Source organism: Pseudopodoces humilis, chromosome 1, assembly GCF_049639895.1.
Source record: "Pseudopodoces humilis isolate 2021_Gansu_Grassland_sample_001 chromosome 1, ASM4963989v1, whole genome shotgun sequence".
Taxonomy (NCBI): Eukaryota; Metazoa; Chordata; class Aves; order Passeriformes; family Paridae; genus Pseudopodoces; species Pseudopodoces humilis.
The window spans coordinates 131,591,159-131,611,030 of record NC_142200.1 but is presented as its reverse complement, the minus strand read 5'-3'; the positions used below and the strand labels follow the sequence as shown (position 1 = coordinate 131,611,030).

The 19,872-nt window shown below is 38.9% G+C and overlaps 1 protein-coding gene across 1 annotated transcript in view; it reads left to right on the top strand.

The window, feature by feature from the left end:
• RSU1 (Ras suppressor protein 1) overlaps nt 1–19,872 on the top strand; it is a 99,949-nt gene that overhangs the window by 31,081 nt on the left and 48,996 nt on the right. Inside the window, exon 8 of the mRNA XM_005518768.3 lies at nt 8,157–8,289. Within this exon, the coding sequence (XP_005518825.1) occupies nt 8,157–8,289 (133 nt within the window). The remainder of the gene's footprint in view (nt 1–8,156; nt 8,290–19,872) is intronic.

Sequence of the window (19,872 nt, the reverse complement as noted above, 5' to 3'; positions counted from 1 at the left end):
AAAATACATTTTGAAAGTACATTTTGAAGTAATTTCTTGGATTTTTGTTAAAGTGCTCTTTCTTCTGCCTTTCCTCTTAGCTACCAAGACAATGGCACCAGCTGGGCTGGTTGCTCTGGTACCTGAGAGTTGTGTGTGGTGGAGTTCAGTTGTTCAAACAGCCTGATTTGTCATGTGGCAGTACAGGCCATTAGCAGAGTATTTTTAGGTGAGGAGTACCTTGTGTGCTGCATTGAATAAGCTCCTGTTGTAATGGCTTTCACATGTGAATGTTATTATTTGCTCTTTCTACTAGTTGTCCTGGTAAGATCTGGTTTGCTGTGTATTGTGATGGTAGAAGTTTCCAGGGCTCTCCCCTTGTTCCCAGAGAGTTAACCTCTCCTTCTGTCCCCTGAATATGGAAATGTGAGTTTGCCCAGCAGGCTGGGGCTATAATCTGTCTGTATTTAATACCTGAAGTGTGGTGTAAGGTGGTAGTTCAGCATTTTATTCATCCTCTTCTCTTTCCCAAGCTTCATCTTCAGTCCTGACACATTCTGAAGTGTCAGAGTTTCCATTATACTTTGGTATAAAGATTCTGGCTGACCTTTGCTTTGATGCTGGAATTTTGTATAAACATCTCAGGACTCATTTACTTTGTTTTAAACTCTCTCCTATGAAACATGCTGGAGGGTAAAATTCTCTTCCCATAAAATTGTAATAGCTGAAGCTGTGGCGATACCAGTTTGCCCTCTAACGCTTCACGTTTGCATCAAGGGTAAAGAATTCATTCAAATTCAAGATTTAATTGATCTGCTTTTACTTGATTTACTTCAGCTATGTTCCTCTTAGGAAGAGTTGAAGCAAATGGAGTAGCTACTATGGGATCACATTATATGAGACTATTTAACCTATCAAAGTAAAGAGTGAGAGAACATTTGGCTGCTGATCCTCACTCACTCCATGAGAAAAAAGCAGAGGTGCTCTTTCTCCCTTGTAGATGGACAGAGGGAGCAGCAGTGTTTTAGAGCTAAGTCAGCTTAGTTCAGCATGGAAGTAAAGAATGTATTTTGACAGTGATGAACCATTAGAACAAGACACAACTGGCAGAGTTCTTCTTCATCTTCTGATGTTTTTCAGACCAGATGTTTTTCTGTTTGAAATGTGTTTGTAAGCTCTTCAGTGATTGAACTGACACAGTTCAACTGATTGTTGTATGTATTCAGGTCATTGCTGGAGTTGGGGTCTCATCTCTGAACTCATTATTGGAAACCATCATGTACATCTAAGAAGCTGTAAGAATAACATGTGATGTTTGCAAAACCTGTTTTGACTCCCTGGAAGTAATTGTAAAACCAAGGATGGACTTAGGGTTCAGTGTTTGGCTTTCAGATTGCTCCCTCAGCCTTCTCTTACCTTGGGGCTTCCTAACACTCACAGGGGAGATATCAGGTATTCCCATCTGTTGGGTTAGGAAAGGAGCCAGGGGAAGATTTCCAGCCTGCTTTTGTGTGATGGATACTCTGGAGTATCTAATTTATTTGCATGTACTGAATCTGATTTCTTGTTATCTGACACTTGAACCTTTTCCCATATTATGTAGAACCACCACAAATGCTATTTTAGAGTACTCTGAAGTGCTGGTGACTTGAAGTGATACTGTTAGACCTTCTCCAGTATAAGGACGTAGGGGTAAGAGGGTGGAAGTGTTGCTGGGATTGATCTTTTGGAGGCATTTCAGTCTAGGTTTAGATTTACTAAACTTAGTTGTTCTCTCTTAGTGCATAGGAGCTCATCAGTAAGCAAATTTGTATTTTTGACATATGCTGTGGAGATGTAGATTTGTTTATCATACTGAATATTTCCATGAATATTTCTACAGGTTCCAAAGAGATTGAGTCACACTGCACTTAGGTACAATAAGACTTCACTCTGTTGTCTTACTGCTCTTCTATAAATACTGTTTAAATCTACTGTCTTCTGCTACTAATCCTTCAAAAGTGCTATGTCTTCAAAGCAGAAATCATCTTATATGTTTATAGGAATTGTATGAGTTACTGGTGCACGGCCTTCCATGTGCTTAAGATTGGGGTAAAAATCACTGGCTTTTGGTAATACTTTGTGGCATAGAAATGAGTATATAGTTTTGGTTTTTTGCGTAGGTATTAAGACATCATTCACAATTAATTGCTTTGGTGTCCTTTTTATGACATAATAGGCATTATATTCCTTCCACCCCCACACTTAGAGCAATCTCTCTATCGCTATTGAGACAAAGCAACTGCCACAAAAGTAATAAAAATTATAAGCCTGTAGTGTAAAGCAAGTCTAAAACAAGCCAGGACAGACATATTTTTACATACAACCTAAGTTTAAATTTCGTGCAGTGGATTGATCCCTTACTTAGCATTTAATAAAACTGGATTCAGAGGTATTTATATCTAAATAAATTACTAAAACTAATTTTGTTCTTCCTGTTATATGTACGACAGAGAATAAGACCTTTGTGTTGTAAGGGGAAAGAATGTTTGAATTGCAGTCTTAAGAGGAATCACTAAAAGGGATGTGTTACAGCTTGAGGACTCTCTTTGAGGTCAGTGAAGCAGAGGTAGACTGGGAGGTGAGTCGGAGTATCAACAGGACACAGACGTGAAACTCAACAGTATACAGGCTAAAAATTATATCCATTGATTTTAATGAAGCTCCACTGGGGATGAATTTAAACCATTACAAAGAAGCGTTGATCTGGCATTTTACAGCTAGGATCATGTTTCTTATGCTGAATGCCAATGTTCAACTCTCAAATGTCACAGTTGTTTAATTACTTAATTTCACCTTTTAGTTTTTGAAAGTATTTAAAGTGTTGCCAGGGGGCATTCAAGTGAAAAGGACAAGCCAGTTTTGTGTTCATTCTGTTTTCCTTTTGTACGTATTGAAGTAATGCCTAGGTACACTAGTCATACCTTACTGTACCTCCAATATACACCCACTGGGTAAATACTACACAATTTATATAGCATGCATCACAAGAGGATGAGGGGCTTGTAGCTGTATATATAAGGGGTGCTTGCAGGCTAGGTCTAATGGACAGGAGTAGCCTGAGATGTCTCAAGGCACCCTTGGCCAAAGTGATTACTGGCTCTGACACTCTCTGCAAAGATGACTGTGGGAGGCAGTACTTGATTTTCTATCATGAGCTCTTTTCTGACCTTAGGAGGCATTTCAGCAAAACATGAATGTTCACACAAACCACTTTTTATTTCAACAATACTGCAGGAAAATAACAAGAATCATAAATGATAATTTTTTTAGTTCAATTGCAGGACAGATCCATTGAGACAGGAAAGTGTAGCTGCCTTTTGATCCTTTAAATGTCTCTCAGAATGAGGTGTGCCCACTGTCATATGAGGTGGCTCTTCTGCCTGCCCATGGCTGTAGATGCTCTGAGTTTAGGAAGTGATAAATGGTATTTTTTGTTAATGGATGACCTAAGTTAGAACACATTAAAATTAAAATTGTGCACACTTTGATTTTGCACTTGAGTTTACAAGGATTTTGGTGTAGGTCTATTTACTGTAGGTCCCAGGTGGCAGCTAACAAGAGATTTGGGCATTAGACAGTTTTCAGGTCTGCACAGCTTAGTAGTTGGGCATTAGGAGCAATTTGGTTTTGAGGTGGGGTAAACAAAGAAGTTAAATCACAGGGATCTTATCAAATTTAAGGATTCAAGATAATCTTTAGATACAATGAGTGGGGAGACAGAAATAAAAATGCCAAGATCAGGCATTTCTGAGACCACACAGATGGCTCCTCTTAGAAGGCTTTTGGTCATTCTGTGCAGGTCATCCACAGCAGTCAGATGTTAGATCTCTGCTCTTCACTTTTTCAGGTTCTGTTCTCTTTTCAGTGTCCACTTGCTGGTAGCAGCAGTGTCCACTTTGCAGTCTTCCTACTTGGAAGTCTATATTTACTCAAGATAGAGTAAAAAAAGCACCCATTGGACTTAGAAGGTTCTTTAAGCATGTTAAACTGGGATTCTGGGACATATAGTTTTGATGATTTATTAGAATAATTTTAGAAGCACTCAAAAATAATTTGAATAACGTTTTTGTGCCCCAGGAAAGGGACTGTGCTTACTAGCCTTGAGGATGGCCTGTTCTTCCTCCTTACCAGAGGCTTATGACTGTGATGGCTTTTGGTGGAGCTGATCTCTTTCAATATGACAAAATAGCAAGAACTTTAATTCCATAATGAACAAATACAATTTTAATGAAACAGTTGTGACAAATTATGGAAATGATAAATATTTTTTAATAGGTAGATGTGTATGGAAAGAACAAAACAGCAGTGACCAATGCAGTCTCCTATTCTAACATTTTGTGATTGAATCTTCAGTGCTGGCATGTTGCTAGAGGTAATTCTGTATTTTGCTTACTAAAAGTGTCTAAGGGATTTGATGTGATCCATGTAGCAGAACAGTATATAAATTTCTGAAAGCCCTGGGGACAGTGTTCTGCTGATGCTGTGGTTAGACAATATGCATAAAGGTGCATCTGCCATGGCTTTTTCCCTGGCTCTAGTGCTGCAGGGGTCAAATAACAGTATTTTCTAACATGGTGCTGCCATAAAAAATCACCTAGGCAAGGAGACTTTTGGGGCTGGGGGATAGGGACACATGTCTGGTTGCTCAGCACTCCTGTGGTGAGCCTGGTGCCAGAGCCATTGCTTCAGGCAGGTGTGATTGTCTGTTCCACACTGCTGGATTTGTCTTGTGCACGGCAGCAGAAGGGTCCATGCAGTGCTCCTGTGTGTTTGGCCACCCCAGCACATACTGTTTCTGAGATGTTACTGAGACTAGCTATGTGCTTGGGACTCCTGGATGTCCTGCAGCCACAGTAGAATTAGGTATGTATGCCCTTGATTCATGGATTTTTTTTTTAGCTGTAAGCACAGAAAGGACACCAGGATATGGCCCCAAGCACTGTATGGTGATGCAGGAGAGACGCTTTTCCCTTCTGTCTCATTTTTAATTATGTGGCTTCTTTGTGCTCAAATGGCTTGCCTTGTGTCAGGAGGGTTAGACTCCATTTCTTACCTAGTTCTGATGAGGTGGGATGTAAGAGACGCTTCTGGGTGTTGACGGTCCGAGACATGGCAGAGACCTCTGTAGTTGAGTTAGATGTTAGTAGTTTATTTCAGGGCATGGGAGAGAGAGAGCCTGCTAGGAGCCTGCAGATAGAGCTCAAAGCAGGCTCGGAGAGAACAATATAAAAGAGGGTAAAATATGAATACATGAGTTCAAGACCTAAGATTGCTAAGAAAGAGAGTAACAGAACAAAAGTGAGAGAGCCGGGGAAAAAAGGGCCGAGCTCTCCTTTACAATTTCTTATGTAAGTATACCTTTGAATAGTCTATTCCTTTACTAACCAATCTTCCTAAGTATACTAATACAGTAACATTTGTGTGCGACCTATAGAAATCGCTGCTTTTGCATATTTTTAGTTATCTCAGGGTCCTTCAGAGCTTTCCTTATAAGGCTGGGGAGAGGGGTCTTAGTTTTATTGGGGGAAAGAATGTGTTCTGGCATACCAGACCAGTTTCTTTGAATTATTCGAACCGTGCTTTCATTTGTATTTCTTCCTTAGCCTTTCTGGCTAAAGAGTCATATTTATAATTTCTTTCTAATTCTACCTTCCCAACAGTGGGACACTCTCCCTGTAACTTCTTATCCTGCTTATTTTTCTGTCTATTTCTGCCCTTCATTTCCAGATGGAAATTTTTGTATCAAACAGGGAGGTTTTTAAAGAAGTGGTTGCTCTGTCCTTCCTGTCTTCTGTAGGGCAGCCCTCCTTCACTCACCGGCAGAGAACCTGGTGCTTGCCATGAGGACAGACAAGTTGTTCCTTTTCTCACTACCACACTTGATTAAATTCTTCACTTAAAATCCCTAGGCTCTCACTCCAGCTCTAGGTGGCTGGTGGGATGGGCTGCCAGGCCAGCTGCTGCTGGCAAGGCTCCCAGAAGGACGTCCTGGGCATGGAGGGGTGGATTTTGGTGTGGATGCTGAAATTTTGTGTGCCCCAGTTTCCTCTGTAATTAGATTAATTAAGGCCCCTGCTTCCCTCTGAAGGTGAAAAGAAATATTTGTACCTGCCCTCCAGTGTGTTTTGGGAAAAAAAGAGAAGACAGAGGAAAATAAAGCTATTACATTGACTTGGGAGCCTACAGGTTATTCTACTTGAGTAGTCTTGGTTTTTGCTGTAAGATTCCTTTGGCTGTAATAGAGTAGTAATTATTACAATTAATTACATTTAAATGGGCCATGTGGTATTTGAAATAGAAGTGGGCACACTGTACTGTGGAAATGGAAACATGCAGCAGCCTTCCCTGGATGGTAAATTTCTGACACAGCTTGGGACAAGAGGATTCAGCTGAGACCTCAGATAATTGAGATTTTGACTAAATGTGATATTCCTATGAGCAGCATTGAACTTAACCTGTGATGGGGCTAAGCTTGCCTCCCCAAATTTAACTGCTTTTATTAATTTTAGCTGCTTTTATTACTACTGTACACAGATTGACCATTTTACCTTGATGCCCCACCTACAGGGTGCTTGCAGTGTTGGTAGTTTCAAAGAACAGCACCCAGGATTTTTTGCAGGTAATAAAATGGGAAATCCAAATTGCAAAGCAAGCCCCAGAGTGATACATGATCTTCCCAGCAGCCCTGGTCAGAGGGTCAGGGCCGATCGCCACTCTGGCCAGCTTCCCCAGCAGCTTCTGCGTGAGATCTGGATGGCGAGAGCGCCAGCCCATGCCATCAGCCAGCACAGATTTAGTCACACTGCTTTCTAGCTTATTAGGTCCTCTTTGTCACAGTACTTAATCCTTTTTCCTGATCCTTGTTAGAACAGGGCTGCTGAGTCCCTTAATAAAGCAGACGAGGTGCACTGAAGCGTGCGGCGGCGGGCGGCTGCTGCCTGACTGACGGCTGTGGGGGATGCTCCTGCCGCTGCAGGCTCAGACCAGCCTGCCACAGACAGCTGGCAGATGAGCTTGTTAAGGTAACAGTGACTCCGTGATAGGCTGGTAGGAGATGCCTGGCATCTTTTCACACCATATAATGGCCTGTCTTTAATTGTGTTAACCCCTTTTACAGAGAGGAATACGCCAAGGATTAGCTGTCATGCAGAATGTGTAGCCAAAGTGAGCCCAAGGCTTGCAGCAGCTCCACTTGCCTGCACTGGTCCCGCCCCTTTCATTTTGGAAAGCTGTGGTATCAGGCTGATTTCAGATTTCACCAGTAGCTTGGCTCAGTCAGTCGTCAGAACCCTTTAAATATTTTGCTGGTTTGTTCCCCATAGTTAAAGATTATTTTATATTATTGTGGTTTAGTTATTGTTGATTTATGGGGGAAGAGTAGGCCTCTCTTCATTGTAATATTCACAAAAATAAATTGCAAGTGTGCCACAGATTTCTTAATTTAAAGAACACAAAATATTTCAATGGCTAGACTGTCCTGGAATTCAGCTCTTTGTATCCATAGTCATGAGGAGTTTCAGTGAAGCATGTGCTGGGTTTGGGCTTGGGTGGTAAACTTTTACAAAATTAACAAAAAAACCCCTGAGCAAGCCCATGATAGATCCCTTACATTTCTGTCAACAGAATAGGTAAAACTGCCATGTTACAAGGATGGTGTTGTTTGTCTGCTTTTGTGAGTGTGTGTCACTCTAACCACAGATCAGAGCGATTATCTTGGTGTAGATGACATGCTGGGCACTGGCAATGTAAAAAGCCCTTGGAGCAGGGATTGAGGATGCTTTGCAATGCCAAGCTTCAGCAGAGCAGACTTCTACCAGAGAATCATTTTCCTTTCATTCCTGCAGATCATAGTGGAGATAGTGAGCAGGTGAATTATCAAGTCACACTCAAAACTAATTTAATAAATACTGCTTTGTAATGTGTAGCAGCACTGAAACAAGTAGAGTGGAACTGCATCCATCGTAGGAACTACTATGTCCTTCTATTCCTCTTGGCTAAGACTGAAATATTTTCTTTTATTATGGTTGCACTCTCTGAAATGAATAAAAAGTTTTTACGCTCACAGCAAGGTATTTCTTTCAAATTTTTCATGTTTCAAATATTTTTCATATGATGTTTTGTTTAATCTCTTTCAGGTAATTTGGATTTGACTGGTCAAAAACAAGTCTTCAAAGCAGAGAACAATCCCTGGGTTACCCCTATTGCTGATCAGTTCCAGCTGGGAGTATCTCATGTTTTTGAATACATTCGTTCAGAAACATACAAATAGTAAGTATTACATTATGTATTGTAGCTGTGCTATTTGTTTTCTTCCCTGTAGTGTGTTGGGCAAAGTGTTACCAGCTACACACATCTTTCATAATACTTGCAGTAACTTGGTATTCAGGACAAATATTCAAGCCTGTACATTTTTATTAGGGAATTTTGCAAAGAAGAAGGTAACTGTCATGTAGACAAGTTAGGAAAGCACAAAGACTGTTTGATACTGGCCTGCATTTTTTATTTCTAAGAGCTGTTGTGTAACATGAGAGATGTACAATAAGCATTACAAGCCTTTTGAGAAGTACTAATTTTAGGTATGTTCAGTACAGCTTTGTAGATTGAAACAGATATTTGTTAATGTTTTTGGATGCCTGTTGTCATGTTTTGAGAGACTTCAAACCTGGTTTGATCTGGACTAATTTGCAAAAGTCTACAAGCTTAGTAAATCAAATACAAGTACTAGTGCTTTCTTCTACAGTGTAAATGTGCGTGCTGGGCTTCTCCATTTTATTGCAAGATTCCATGTACAAGTGCTGACCATTGGTTTAGGAAATAATATCTTTAATCAATCACTAAATTGTAACATTTTTTTAAATAAAGATCTCAGTGTTATTCTTTAGATGGGAAGCTATTTTTCAGTGTCTAGCAGCGATCTTGATGCTGTTTCCCTAGGAGCAGTGGGTAGTACAACAACAGTACAACCTGGATTAGAAAGTTAGTTTTTGCATTTTGTCTTTATGTAAAAACTGTATTTTAATAATTCAGAAGCATTTCTGACAATCTTTTATATGGTTGCTCTCTGAGCAAAATTACCAGAGAAGGGTATTCACAAGTGACAGTTGTGTGATTCCAATTAAGTAACTGAAATGCAAATTTCTATATGAAACTAAATGACCCAACGATAGCTTTTGTAGACTATTGTTCTTCATTTACAGAATTTTAAATTAAAAGAATCACAGATGGGAGAGTGGTTGCAAGAATTGCATGTCTCAGAAGGGTGCTGATATTTATGCTTTAATTCGTGTTCTCAAGTCAGATTTATTCATAGATTTAAGTAGGCTGCAACACCCTTCTTGCAGTAGTACTCTGTACTACAGACATGATGTAGGGAAGCAGCTGCCTATCTCCTTGGAGCAACCCTCCCCACTGTTCATCATGTACCTGCATCTCACTTCCTTGATAATGTTTTGTAGTTTTGCTTTATATTGTCAATTTTATATTTCTGTTTGCTGAGCAGTGTAGGTTAGGGACCCTCATGCACTTCTGTCCGGGCACACTCTGGGCATCATGAAGGTAGCAAAATTTTAAGGACTGAAGTGGTGTTTTGAGAATTTGACTGATATTGTTGTGGGGAATGGAGTGGGGGGGAAGCTGTAATTATGTACCTATAATTTGAAAAAAAAATAAAATGTGCATCTATGTGTAGATTAAACTGCTCTGGCATCTTTCCTTGTGTAATCAAAATTGATGAGAAAGGTTTTGTAATTCATCAGTTTCCTCAGCTGTTGTTCTTTGTTCTAAGTTAGCCATATTATGTTTGTTGTCTTACTCTTTGCTAGGCGCAGCAGTGTCTTATTGGCTAATGGGCTAATTTTGATTTTGTCCACAATAAATAATTGAAACCTGTATAGTTAATGGTATAAGCAGAATCAGACTCTGGTCATTAATAGGGAGAAAAATCAAAATCAAATAATCTTTCTGTGGCTCCTTCGTGGTTTCTACTTTGATTTTAGAAGCTTATTACATTAATGTGTCATAATTTTCAAAGATCAGTGATGAAAACCAAATGCATGGAGATGTTAATAATTAGGTGTCAATTTTAGATTTTCAGCATATGACCATTTCGTATTTAAATCAGTAATTAAAAGCATCAGTAAATTTGTTAGAAAACCAGTAGTAACATTTTTTGAGTTTTGATTTTTCTTTTTTCCCCTACTTAAAAGAGAGTTCATGGATTTTTCTAGTGAAAAAAGATTGTTCTTTTTATTTATAGTTTTCTCTAAATATGTGATTGAGGATTACTGGGATGCCATGTCCTAAAGACATTCCTCTGTTTGCATTTGATTTTAGGAGTTAAAACTCAAAAGCAGTGGCATGGTCTAGGTAACAGGTCTGGTAGCATTATTGCGCACAAAAGCAGATAAGCTATTCACTCAGGAGAAATTAAAAGTATTGTGGTGGAATTTTTAATATTTTCCTGCTAATGACTAAACAGCTTCTTCAACTGCCTTTTTCTTTCAGAGCCTCTGAACAGGTAGCGTGTCTTTTTTTCTGTTAAGAACATTACAAGGTTGATATGTGAATTTAGTATTTTTCCCTGTGGGTATCTAAATAAGTAAAGTTAGAACACAAGTTCTTGAGTTTTTGTGTTTTATTGCTCATTCCGCCAAAATAAAAAAATCTTTCAACACTTGATAGATCCAGACATCTTAACTATTACAGTGAGGCAAAGCAGCACAGTTAAATTAATGATTGGATAGGAAGCTGCTTAGCTGACCTCACTTGCAGCGCTAAGAAGATGGAACATACATCAGCAGCTGACCATCAGACCAGTAAGTTTGCTTTCAGGTACTGGAAGATGTACTCTCATAAACCAGAGCTATGCATCTGTATGGCAGATGAATTTTGAGCTTGAGAGACAGAGATTTGTTTCCCTATGCCCGTTGTTATTGCTAGCTGTTTGGTAATACAGACTGCTTTTTTTACAAGTTTCACATTGTCTAGACCAGCTAAGACAGTGAGGGTAGGCTCATACAATCACAATGCCAAGTTTCAGGGACTCACTAAATTACATTTTCACTAAGGGGGATATGCTAATACATTTTATTTTGTGTTTGCGATGGCTAGAACTTTGCTCAGTGCTGCTAACGTAGCCAGAAAGCAGAAGGTAACTCAGTAGGTCCTGACAGTGCACTTACTCACTTGCAGTCTTGTAAATAAACCTTGAGGTTTCTCCTGAAGACTGGCATAAGCCATCATTGCAGTCAGTGTCAGGGATCTCCATTCTGATTCTGTGAGGTTGCACTTGGGAAGCAGCAACCAAATAGATCACAAACCTCTTCTTTCCTTTGTGAAATGTACTGGCTGTTTCAAGCATATTTAGTGAAAAATTACATCCCATTTTTAGCCTTGTCTTGGGATATTCATGCTCTAGTGATTAATTGATAAGTAGGGATGACACCCATGAGGGATGATTATGTCTAAAGATAAAATGTCATTTGTCTTGCATACTTTTACATTTCCACACTCCTGTTTTACATGGTAATCACGCACCAAGTATAAAACTGGAATTACACTTGACTTTAGAAGCATGTTAACCAGTGAGACCCTCAGATCAGCTCTTTTTACTTTGTAGCTTCTTTCATTTCCTTTAATTTCCTTACCTTTCATGAGAAATGGTACCTGGGTTGATTTCTTTCAACCCTAATTTTTCAAGGAAGACTTGGGCTGACAAAAAGATGGACCATATATTGTGCTGGAAAATGTGTGTGGAGGGGCTCTTAATTCTTAACAGGAAATTCAGCAGCTCTTGGCACTTTGCTAGCTTTTGTTGGCTAAAATACGCCCACTGCGCATATCATCTTGTGACAGCATCGTTTGGAAATAGGTCAGTTTGCCAAGTATATAATGGTTCTTAATCTCTCACTGCTGTGTAACTTTCTGAAACTTTAGTAAGCTGAATTTTGGCTTTGATCCTACATATACTTAGGAACTGCCGTTAAACTCTGTCTGATGTCATGATAGTGTTGAAAAGCAGTTGAAGAACTTGCTTAAACAGTGAAGGATAATGGCAACCTCGTGTCCTCAAAGGACTTAACTAAATGTTTTATTTTTTATTCATGCCTTTAGTCAACTTTCAGAGTGACCTTTATGTTGTAAGCATATTCTCAGAGGATCTCCTCTGTCTAGGATACTGACAGAGATGATGTATTGTGTGATTTAGTGGTCACAGTGTACGTAGATAAGTGCAGACAGGCTTAAATGTTTGAAAGAAAACAATGAATTCTCCTATTCAAAACAATGAGTCTTCCTATGGAGAACAAAATTATATTATGTTCCTTAGGATTGATGTAAAATAATGAGGGATTTGATTAAGATGAGATAAAACTGAGATGTGCAATTGGTACCAGTGAGAGCATTTGCCTGCTGGCATTTACAGCAAAGTTAGTCCAGAAAGCTGCTCTTTGGGTACATTTCTGGAATTATTCATGTGCTCTTCAACCATCTTCATGTGGAACTTGTTCTTTGCATGCTTGTAACAGAAAGAACAGTGATTTTGATTTTATCACAGTAGAGTCTGTTGCAGACTTCAACATCTGATAGAGTAATCCCAGGTAAAACAAAAGAAATTGCTGGGTCCTGAGTGCATTTTTAAACTGTTCTTAAACCCAGCAATCCCCTTTTAACACTTTATCTATCTAATGATTGTAGTTTCACTGTTTGACTCCGTATTCCAGCGGGACAGCATTGTGATAGAACAGTCACACCATTTTTAAGTCTCTAGAAAGCAGATTTTCCCCACAAGGCAGTCAATTTGGAGTCAAGAGGCTCAACAAGATGTTTTGTGAAAGGAAGTAAGTTGCACTTTTCACATTTCCATCAGGAAAGGTAGTAGAAGAGCAAGCCTTTTTCAAGACTGACACATGAACTCTTAGCAGAGGAAATGATTTGACAAATGCAGTGCTGAGCATATATCACTTGGCAGCATTGGAACATAGGTTTCCCCAGACAGGTTGATCTGTGCTAAGCATTGTAATTGAAAACCCCATTTCATCGGCAGTGACAATGTGGAAAAATCCACTCTTGATTCAGCCCTCTGTATAGAGACAATCTCCCCAGCTTCTTGGGAATGAGTTGTTGTACTGAACCCCACTATTATGCAGCTGCTGCTTCCAGGGCAACAGACACAGGTCATGAAGGAACAGATTCCTCTCCTGGGTTACATTAATGAAGAGTATTTCAGGATTTATTTTTAACAACTCAAGGAAACTGGCAAGATACTCAGAGCATTACACTAGAATACAAATAGTATCTTGAAATAACTGGTGATCTTGTTCCACAGTTACTGAGCCTGTTTAAGTTAAGCCATCTACATGGTTGGTGTTGTCCAATGATGTAAAGGTGATAATCGGTAAAGCCACCTCTTACAGAGTGGAAAAGAGGTCAAGCATGAAAAATCCATATGTTGGTTCTTGGGAAGCACATTGAGAAGGTGGGAATTTGCCAGCAGTTCATATGGAGGCATCATCAGGTTGAACTGATATGAAGGGAGACAATCATGAAATGGTGTTACTTGTGCAGCACAGTCTATGACCTCCAAGAATCCGATTTCTCTTTAATGTTAGAACAAAAAGCAGGAGTGTTTAAATTAAGTTTGCTGATGGGTGCAAAGCTAGCAGCATAGAAAAGAATCAGCATACCACACAGTAAGAATTAGCAAACAAAGAGGAAGGCTTGGGTGTGCATTAGTTACAGGCGGGCCACTGGTGTGATATGCTGGAGTGAGGGGGAGAGAAAGATAAACAATCCCCAGAGCTTGGCTAAAAGAGTGGAAATTTTCCAGTACAGAAAAGGAAATATTTTGCAGTTGTGGTCATTATGTTCATGAAAGATGAATTCAGGCAGGAGCAGGAAGAGTGTGGAAATATAATAGGATAGAGAAATGGATGAAGAAAGAAGAGGAAATTTAAAAGGTACTTGATTTATTTAGCAAAGTCAAGCCTAATAGAGGTCATGGCTGTCATTGGAAGGGAGAGGGGGAGGAAGAAACTTCATTTAAGGCATTAAAAAATGCTGGGCATAGGAAGAAATATAAATAAGCTGGTCGGGTGTGTATTTGAAGGAAGGTCTCTAATTATTAAGGGAGAAGTAGTCTTCCAACAGAAGAAATTAAGGCCAAAGTCTTGTTTCAGTGAGCACTGATCACTTGGGTAGGAGTTCATGACATGATTACTTGTGGCAGAGGACAGCGTGTCTGTGATGCAGGCAGATCTTAGATTCACATCTGATATTTCAGTGAAAAATTCAGATGACACCCCCCATATATATTAAGATAACTGCACAGTGCCACTGACATTAAACTAAAGGAGGCAAGGCTCTGTTTTATGTTAATATGAAGAAGAATTATGCATATTCCTCCATTTAATAGCCTGTTTAAATAAACATGCATGGCAGTTTTGTACAGTGGTTTATAATTACTGATTTTTTTTCATAACCTAAGAATTGTTATTATATAAATTATATATTCATTAGGAAAAATCATTTAGGGTTATGAAAATCATACTAATATTTTTCTTTGCACTTAGGCTGTAGAGATACCTAGAGAGAATGCTTTTCTTTGGCTATCTCTAAATAAAATTAAATTACCCAGTCATTGTCTAATCTTGTGATGGTACCAAAAAGAGCTGAGCACAGTTGATTTCAGATGTAATTTCAAATGGTTAGTTTCTGTACTTCTTGGGGGGAATAAAGATCATATAGAAGAACACAGACCAGTTGCTTGAAACATCTATAGATCTGATTCAGCAGTGCTCAGTCAGACACCTTAGCTGTTTGTATGATTCACAGAGGTCAGTAAAGATTTAAAGAACTTGGACAGTGTGAGTCTACCCTGCCTTGCTAAGAAAGACGGGTTACAATAAATGCCAAATATTTTTCTTTGCTTTTGTCTCTAGTATTCTTTTGTGGTTGTAGTGGTTTCATCCCAGACAGCAATTTAGAAGCACACAGCTGTTCACTCCTTCCTCTATACTCCATGGCATGGAGAGGAGAATCAGGAAATGCAAAAGCACGACTTAAGACCAATTCAATAATTGAAACAAAGTACATATAATAATACTACTGGTATTAAAATATAATAGTAATGAAAACAAAGAGAATAATAAACCGTAACAAGTGATGCACAATATGATTGCTCACTACCCACTGACCAAGGCTGAGCCCATCCCTGAGCAGCAATCAGTCCCTCTTGGCCAGCTCCTCCCAGTTTCTACACTGGGCGTGATGTTCTATGGTTTGGAATATCCCTTTGTCCAGTTTGGTCAGCTGTCCTAGGTGTGTCCCAGCTGTGTGTCCCAGGTTGTGCAGCTTCTCACTTTCAGAGCATGACACACTGAAAAGTCCTTGGCTCAGTGCAAGCACTACTCAGCAACAACCAAAACATCAGTGTGCTACCAACATTGTTCTCATCCTGCATCCAAAACACTGCACTGTACCAGATACTAGGGAGAAAATTAACTATACCCCAGACAGAACCAGGACAGTGGAATAGAAGGCTTCATGCATTAGTTTTCTCTTGGATGCAGCTCTACAAATACTTCTAGAACCAGTATTCTCACCCTCCTGGAGGGACTGCTCACGTTCATGCTCATGTTCATGTTCATGCACTTATAGCATGCACCAGTAGTGACTTCTTTTTCCCTTCTCATTTGCACTCTGTGACTGTCCTGGGTCTGTACAAGAAATAAGGTGGTGTTGTGTGTGCAACATTCCATTGCTGGAGCTCACTTAAACATTTCAGTGACTTTTTAGCCTGGCATCTTTACCAGTTGACCCCTGATGTGGACATAACATCTGTGCCAGTGGTAGCTGTGACCTCATTTATTTTAGCATGGTTTCAAAGACTGGGTAAAGGTAGTGGAAAAAACATGACCTAAGTGATCTATGTTAGGTAGGAGTCTCTGAGATGCCACATCTCTTGTGAAAATGAACTCATGACTAATTAAACTTCTCTCAAAGGATGGCAAGAAGGAAGATCCATCATAGCTGAGATGTAAACAAGTGTTAATAGTCCTGATTCACACATTTTGATCACATACCAGTAAAAAAAATTAAATTTACCAATAAAAGTCTATTATTAACCTGATGTGGGGAAATATAAAAATGTCATTTTCGTTGCTTCTGTTGTATTGAAGACATGGTACTGTATATTTTATATGAAAATGCTGATTTGTATTCCAACAACATGTTGTATTTATTGGCTGTATTTTAAAAATTGATAAATATATTAGTACATTATTTCCAACAGAGAAAATAGATGACTCAGAGTCTTGACATCTTTAGACAACATTTACATGCAAATCTCTAACTCTTCCCTAAAAAAGTGCTAACTGGAACCCATGTTGAAAGATAAACAATAAAAACACTGTGTCTGTATATTTTTGTTTATATATTGCTAAGATGGATATGTAATAAAACCAAAGCTATCCCTGATATATCTGACAGATACAGATACTGCACATATAAATATGGGTGTAACTACTGATACTGCCATTCCCTTTGATATGAACTTCATACAAGTTTAGAATATTATGGAGTAATCCATTTACCATGTCAAGGATGATAACCCAGGGTTTATGTCACTGGGGCAGATGTCTGGAGTTATGTTGGAAGTGAAATTGCAATGAAGTGAGTTAAATGCTGAAGCTGAGGACTTGATGAAACCAAAACTAGGGAAACAGTAGTAGGGTACATGATTTGAGTAGGGAAACAACATAAAATTGTATCAAACTATAGTGCAATGCAAGATCGGTAGCCGTGTTAAAAAGTCAGTGGTAATAATGATAAATCCAAAATGAATAACAAGTAGAGGTGTACTAGAAAGAAATTGGTAAGCAACAGGATCAAGGACCTGGCCTAGAGAACAGGTTCTTAGACCCCCTAGAACCGTGGGGTCTAAGCAGGCAAGCAAAGAGTGAGATGTGTAGCTGCAGGCAATTGCCATCTTGGGCAGGAAGAATGATAGAGGAGATGGAAACAAGTTTCTGTAGTGGGAAAGAGGGCCAATCCAAAGTGGGAGCTATCTTGTTAGCCTCTTAGCCATTGGAGAGACTGCTTATAACTATCTGATTATGATAAATCTTGGAAACTAAATGGGCCCTTTTCTGAACTATGATAGATTATTAATAATGACGAGGGAAGGAAAATCATGTTCTGATATGCTTCTGTTCAGTGCAAGCTGGGTGATAATTTAGGGGAGATGAGTTATTTCTCAGTCCCTCAAGTAGAAGCTTGACCAACCGTTTTGTTGTGAGAAATGGTTTTCTACATCCAAGCCTCTGAGCAAGCACCCAGAAGTTTTAGAAAACTTGACTGAGTCTGGACTCACCAAAGTTCTGTCTTAATTAAATTAGTGTCAGTGAAAGACCCAAAAAGCGACAGAAGTACTAGTATCTTTCCAGCATCAAGGAAGGCGAATAGACCAAATTGTGTTATTTTGAACTAGTTTATTCTGAAATTAATTCTGGATTAAATAGTGGGAAAGAGATGTGGGGTTTTACTAGTGATGATATAAAGGAAGTGACTGTAATATGAATGTCGTTAACAAGCTTTAAAGTATGACTATGATTTTGAGAGCTTTTTTCCTAAAGAAATATTGAATATTATAAATATTATAAATTTGGTTGGTCGAGGCAACTCTTTAACCATAGAATTTTGTGAGGCATTTAGCTTGTACAGCTACACAACATTGTCATTACAAAATGAGCACTGCATAATTTCAATAAAACACTAAGAAGAATTATCAACTCTCTGATAGGTCTTGGGAGACAATTACCAAAGAGAATGTTTCTGATGAGCTCCACAGAGATCTGACCTGAGTCATTAAACGTTCTCCTCAGGTATTTAGAAGCAAATACACAGTTATTTTTGTTGACCTGGAAGGTGATGAAAGATAACAGTGAAGGTATGGGCTGTCCTTGGTCATTTAACGAACTTTGCCTGTACACAGTGTATTTTAAAGCAGCTCAAAGAAGAATTACGTATCTGTGAACAAGATATGCAAAATATACTACATGGTGTGGTTAGGATTACAGGAGGAGATAAGAACAAGTAAGTACATCTTTCCAGAATGTAGTTAGCACTGAAAAACATTTTAAGGGATATAATATAATCAAAGTGCGCTGTCAGCTCACAGTTCAGTGTTACATATGAAAGGTTTGACTGAATTCAGCACCAGCCCCAGCTGATGTGGTAAGTAGTGAGTTCTTATTACCATACTCACTAATCTGACATCAGCTGGGGCTGATGCTGAATTTATTCTGGTGTCAGTAGTTTTAAAGATGTTAAAAATGTGTTTAAACACAGACACCTCGATTATTTGAGAGCAGAAGTCAAGCAGATAAGGAAAGGAAAGCAAAGCAAGGTACAACTTAGTAGGGCAAGCTTCCAGGGCAAGTAACATATTCATTTTTCTTGTATTGTCCTCCAGTTGCCTCAGGATACTTTCTGGGAAAATGTGTTATAGAGCAACATCTCAGTGTGAAGGTTGTTGTATGATCCATGATGGATTTTAAGACACTGTGTGTAGTATCCAAAGGTGATGTTCTATTGCCTGATTTTAGATTTTACCAGAACTGCCACAGTTGTACAGCCTTGTATGCAGTAGTGTGTTCTGCTGCTCTGACTGCTGTGGGCCTGGCGAGTCCATCAGCTCCAATGGATTCAAGGGGTTTTCTCAGCATTTCTGGGGTCCGTTGTTACTAACCAAAGGCAGTATGTCCAAAATGCATGCAATTCAGAAATTCAGCTAATACTCTCTGAGGGTAACTCGCCTAATCTTTTATCTGGTTTGAGTTTTGGGGTTTGTTTGTTTCCTTGCTTGCTTGCTTGCTTTTTTTGTTTGGGGTTTTGTTTTGTTTTGGGGTTTTTTTGGTCCATTGGAGACAATATTGCAGGGAACAGAATTTGGACTTCACATTAGACAAAAAAAATAGAGCATTTTAAAGAAAATCCTTGAGACATCAAGAGGACAAAAAATAGATTGGAAATGGCAGACAGAACAATACTAGTTGAGGACTAATGTGGAAAACATCGGTTTTCCACGTAATAAGGGGTTTCTGGTAAAGTGGTGCAGCTAAGAGTAAATAGTGGTCTCTTAACCCTTTATAATCTTCAAAATTCAGTTTATTTGCTTTCTTGTTTTCTTCTTCAGATTGGTTCTTTATAACCAAACAAGAAGAGTTACTGCCCACATTTGCTGGTTTTATTTGAGAAATAAATTAAAAAGTGGCACTTTTATAATCAAGCAGATATGTCTGCAATTTCTATTCTCTATGCAGTCATATCTGTTTTATTGCATGCTGGTTTTTATTGAACTCCAGCTTCTTCCTTCAGTTTCACATTATTTCAGAGTTTTGTGTGATCTCTGGCAATTTTTTTGCCCTTCTGGTGAGGGCTATCAGCTAGATGGAGAGGCGTCTCTAATTTTATGATTGCCTTTATCAACCATATATTCAGTGGAAGGCTGAGGCTGGAATTATTCTGGTGTAATTTGCTGTAGCCATTTGTAATACAAGCTCTGATAAACTTCTTAAAAGCCATGATTTTATTTTTGCAGGTATCACTGTCATACCATTTATATGCACTTTTACAGCCCCTTACACATAAAACACAATGTTGAAAATGGTTATGATCAGATTTCACTTAAATTCTTGTCATAAAAATTAACTTTTTCTTGAAAAGTATAAGCTAAAAAGTAAGAACTTCTGCTACGTATGACACAGGATTTCTCAGTCCTGCATTTCAATGCTTTCCTCTGACCAAACAAGTGCCTATTAAATCTGGGGATAGTCGAATTTAGGTCCTGTTTAG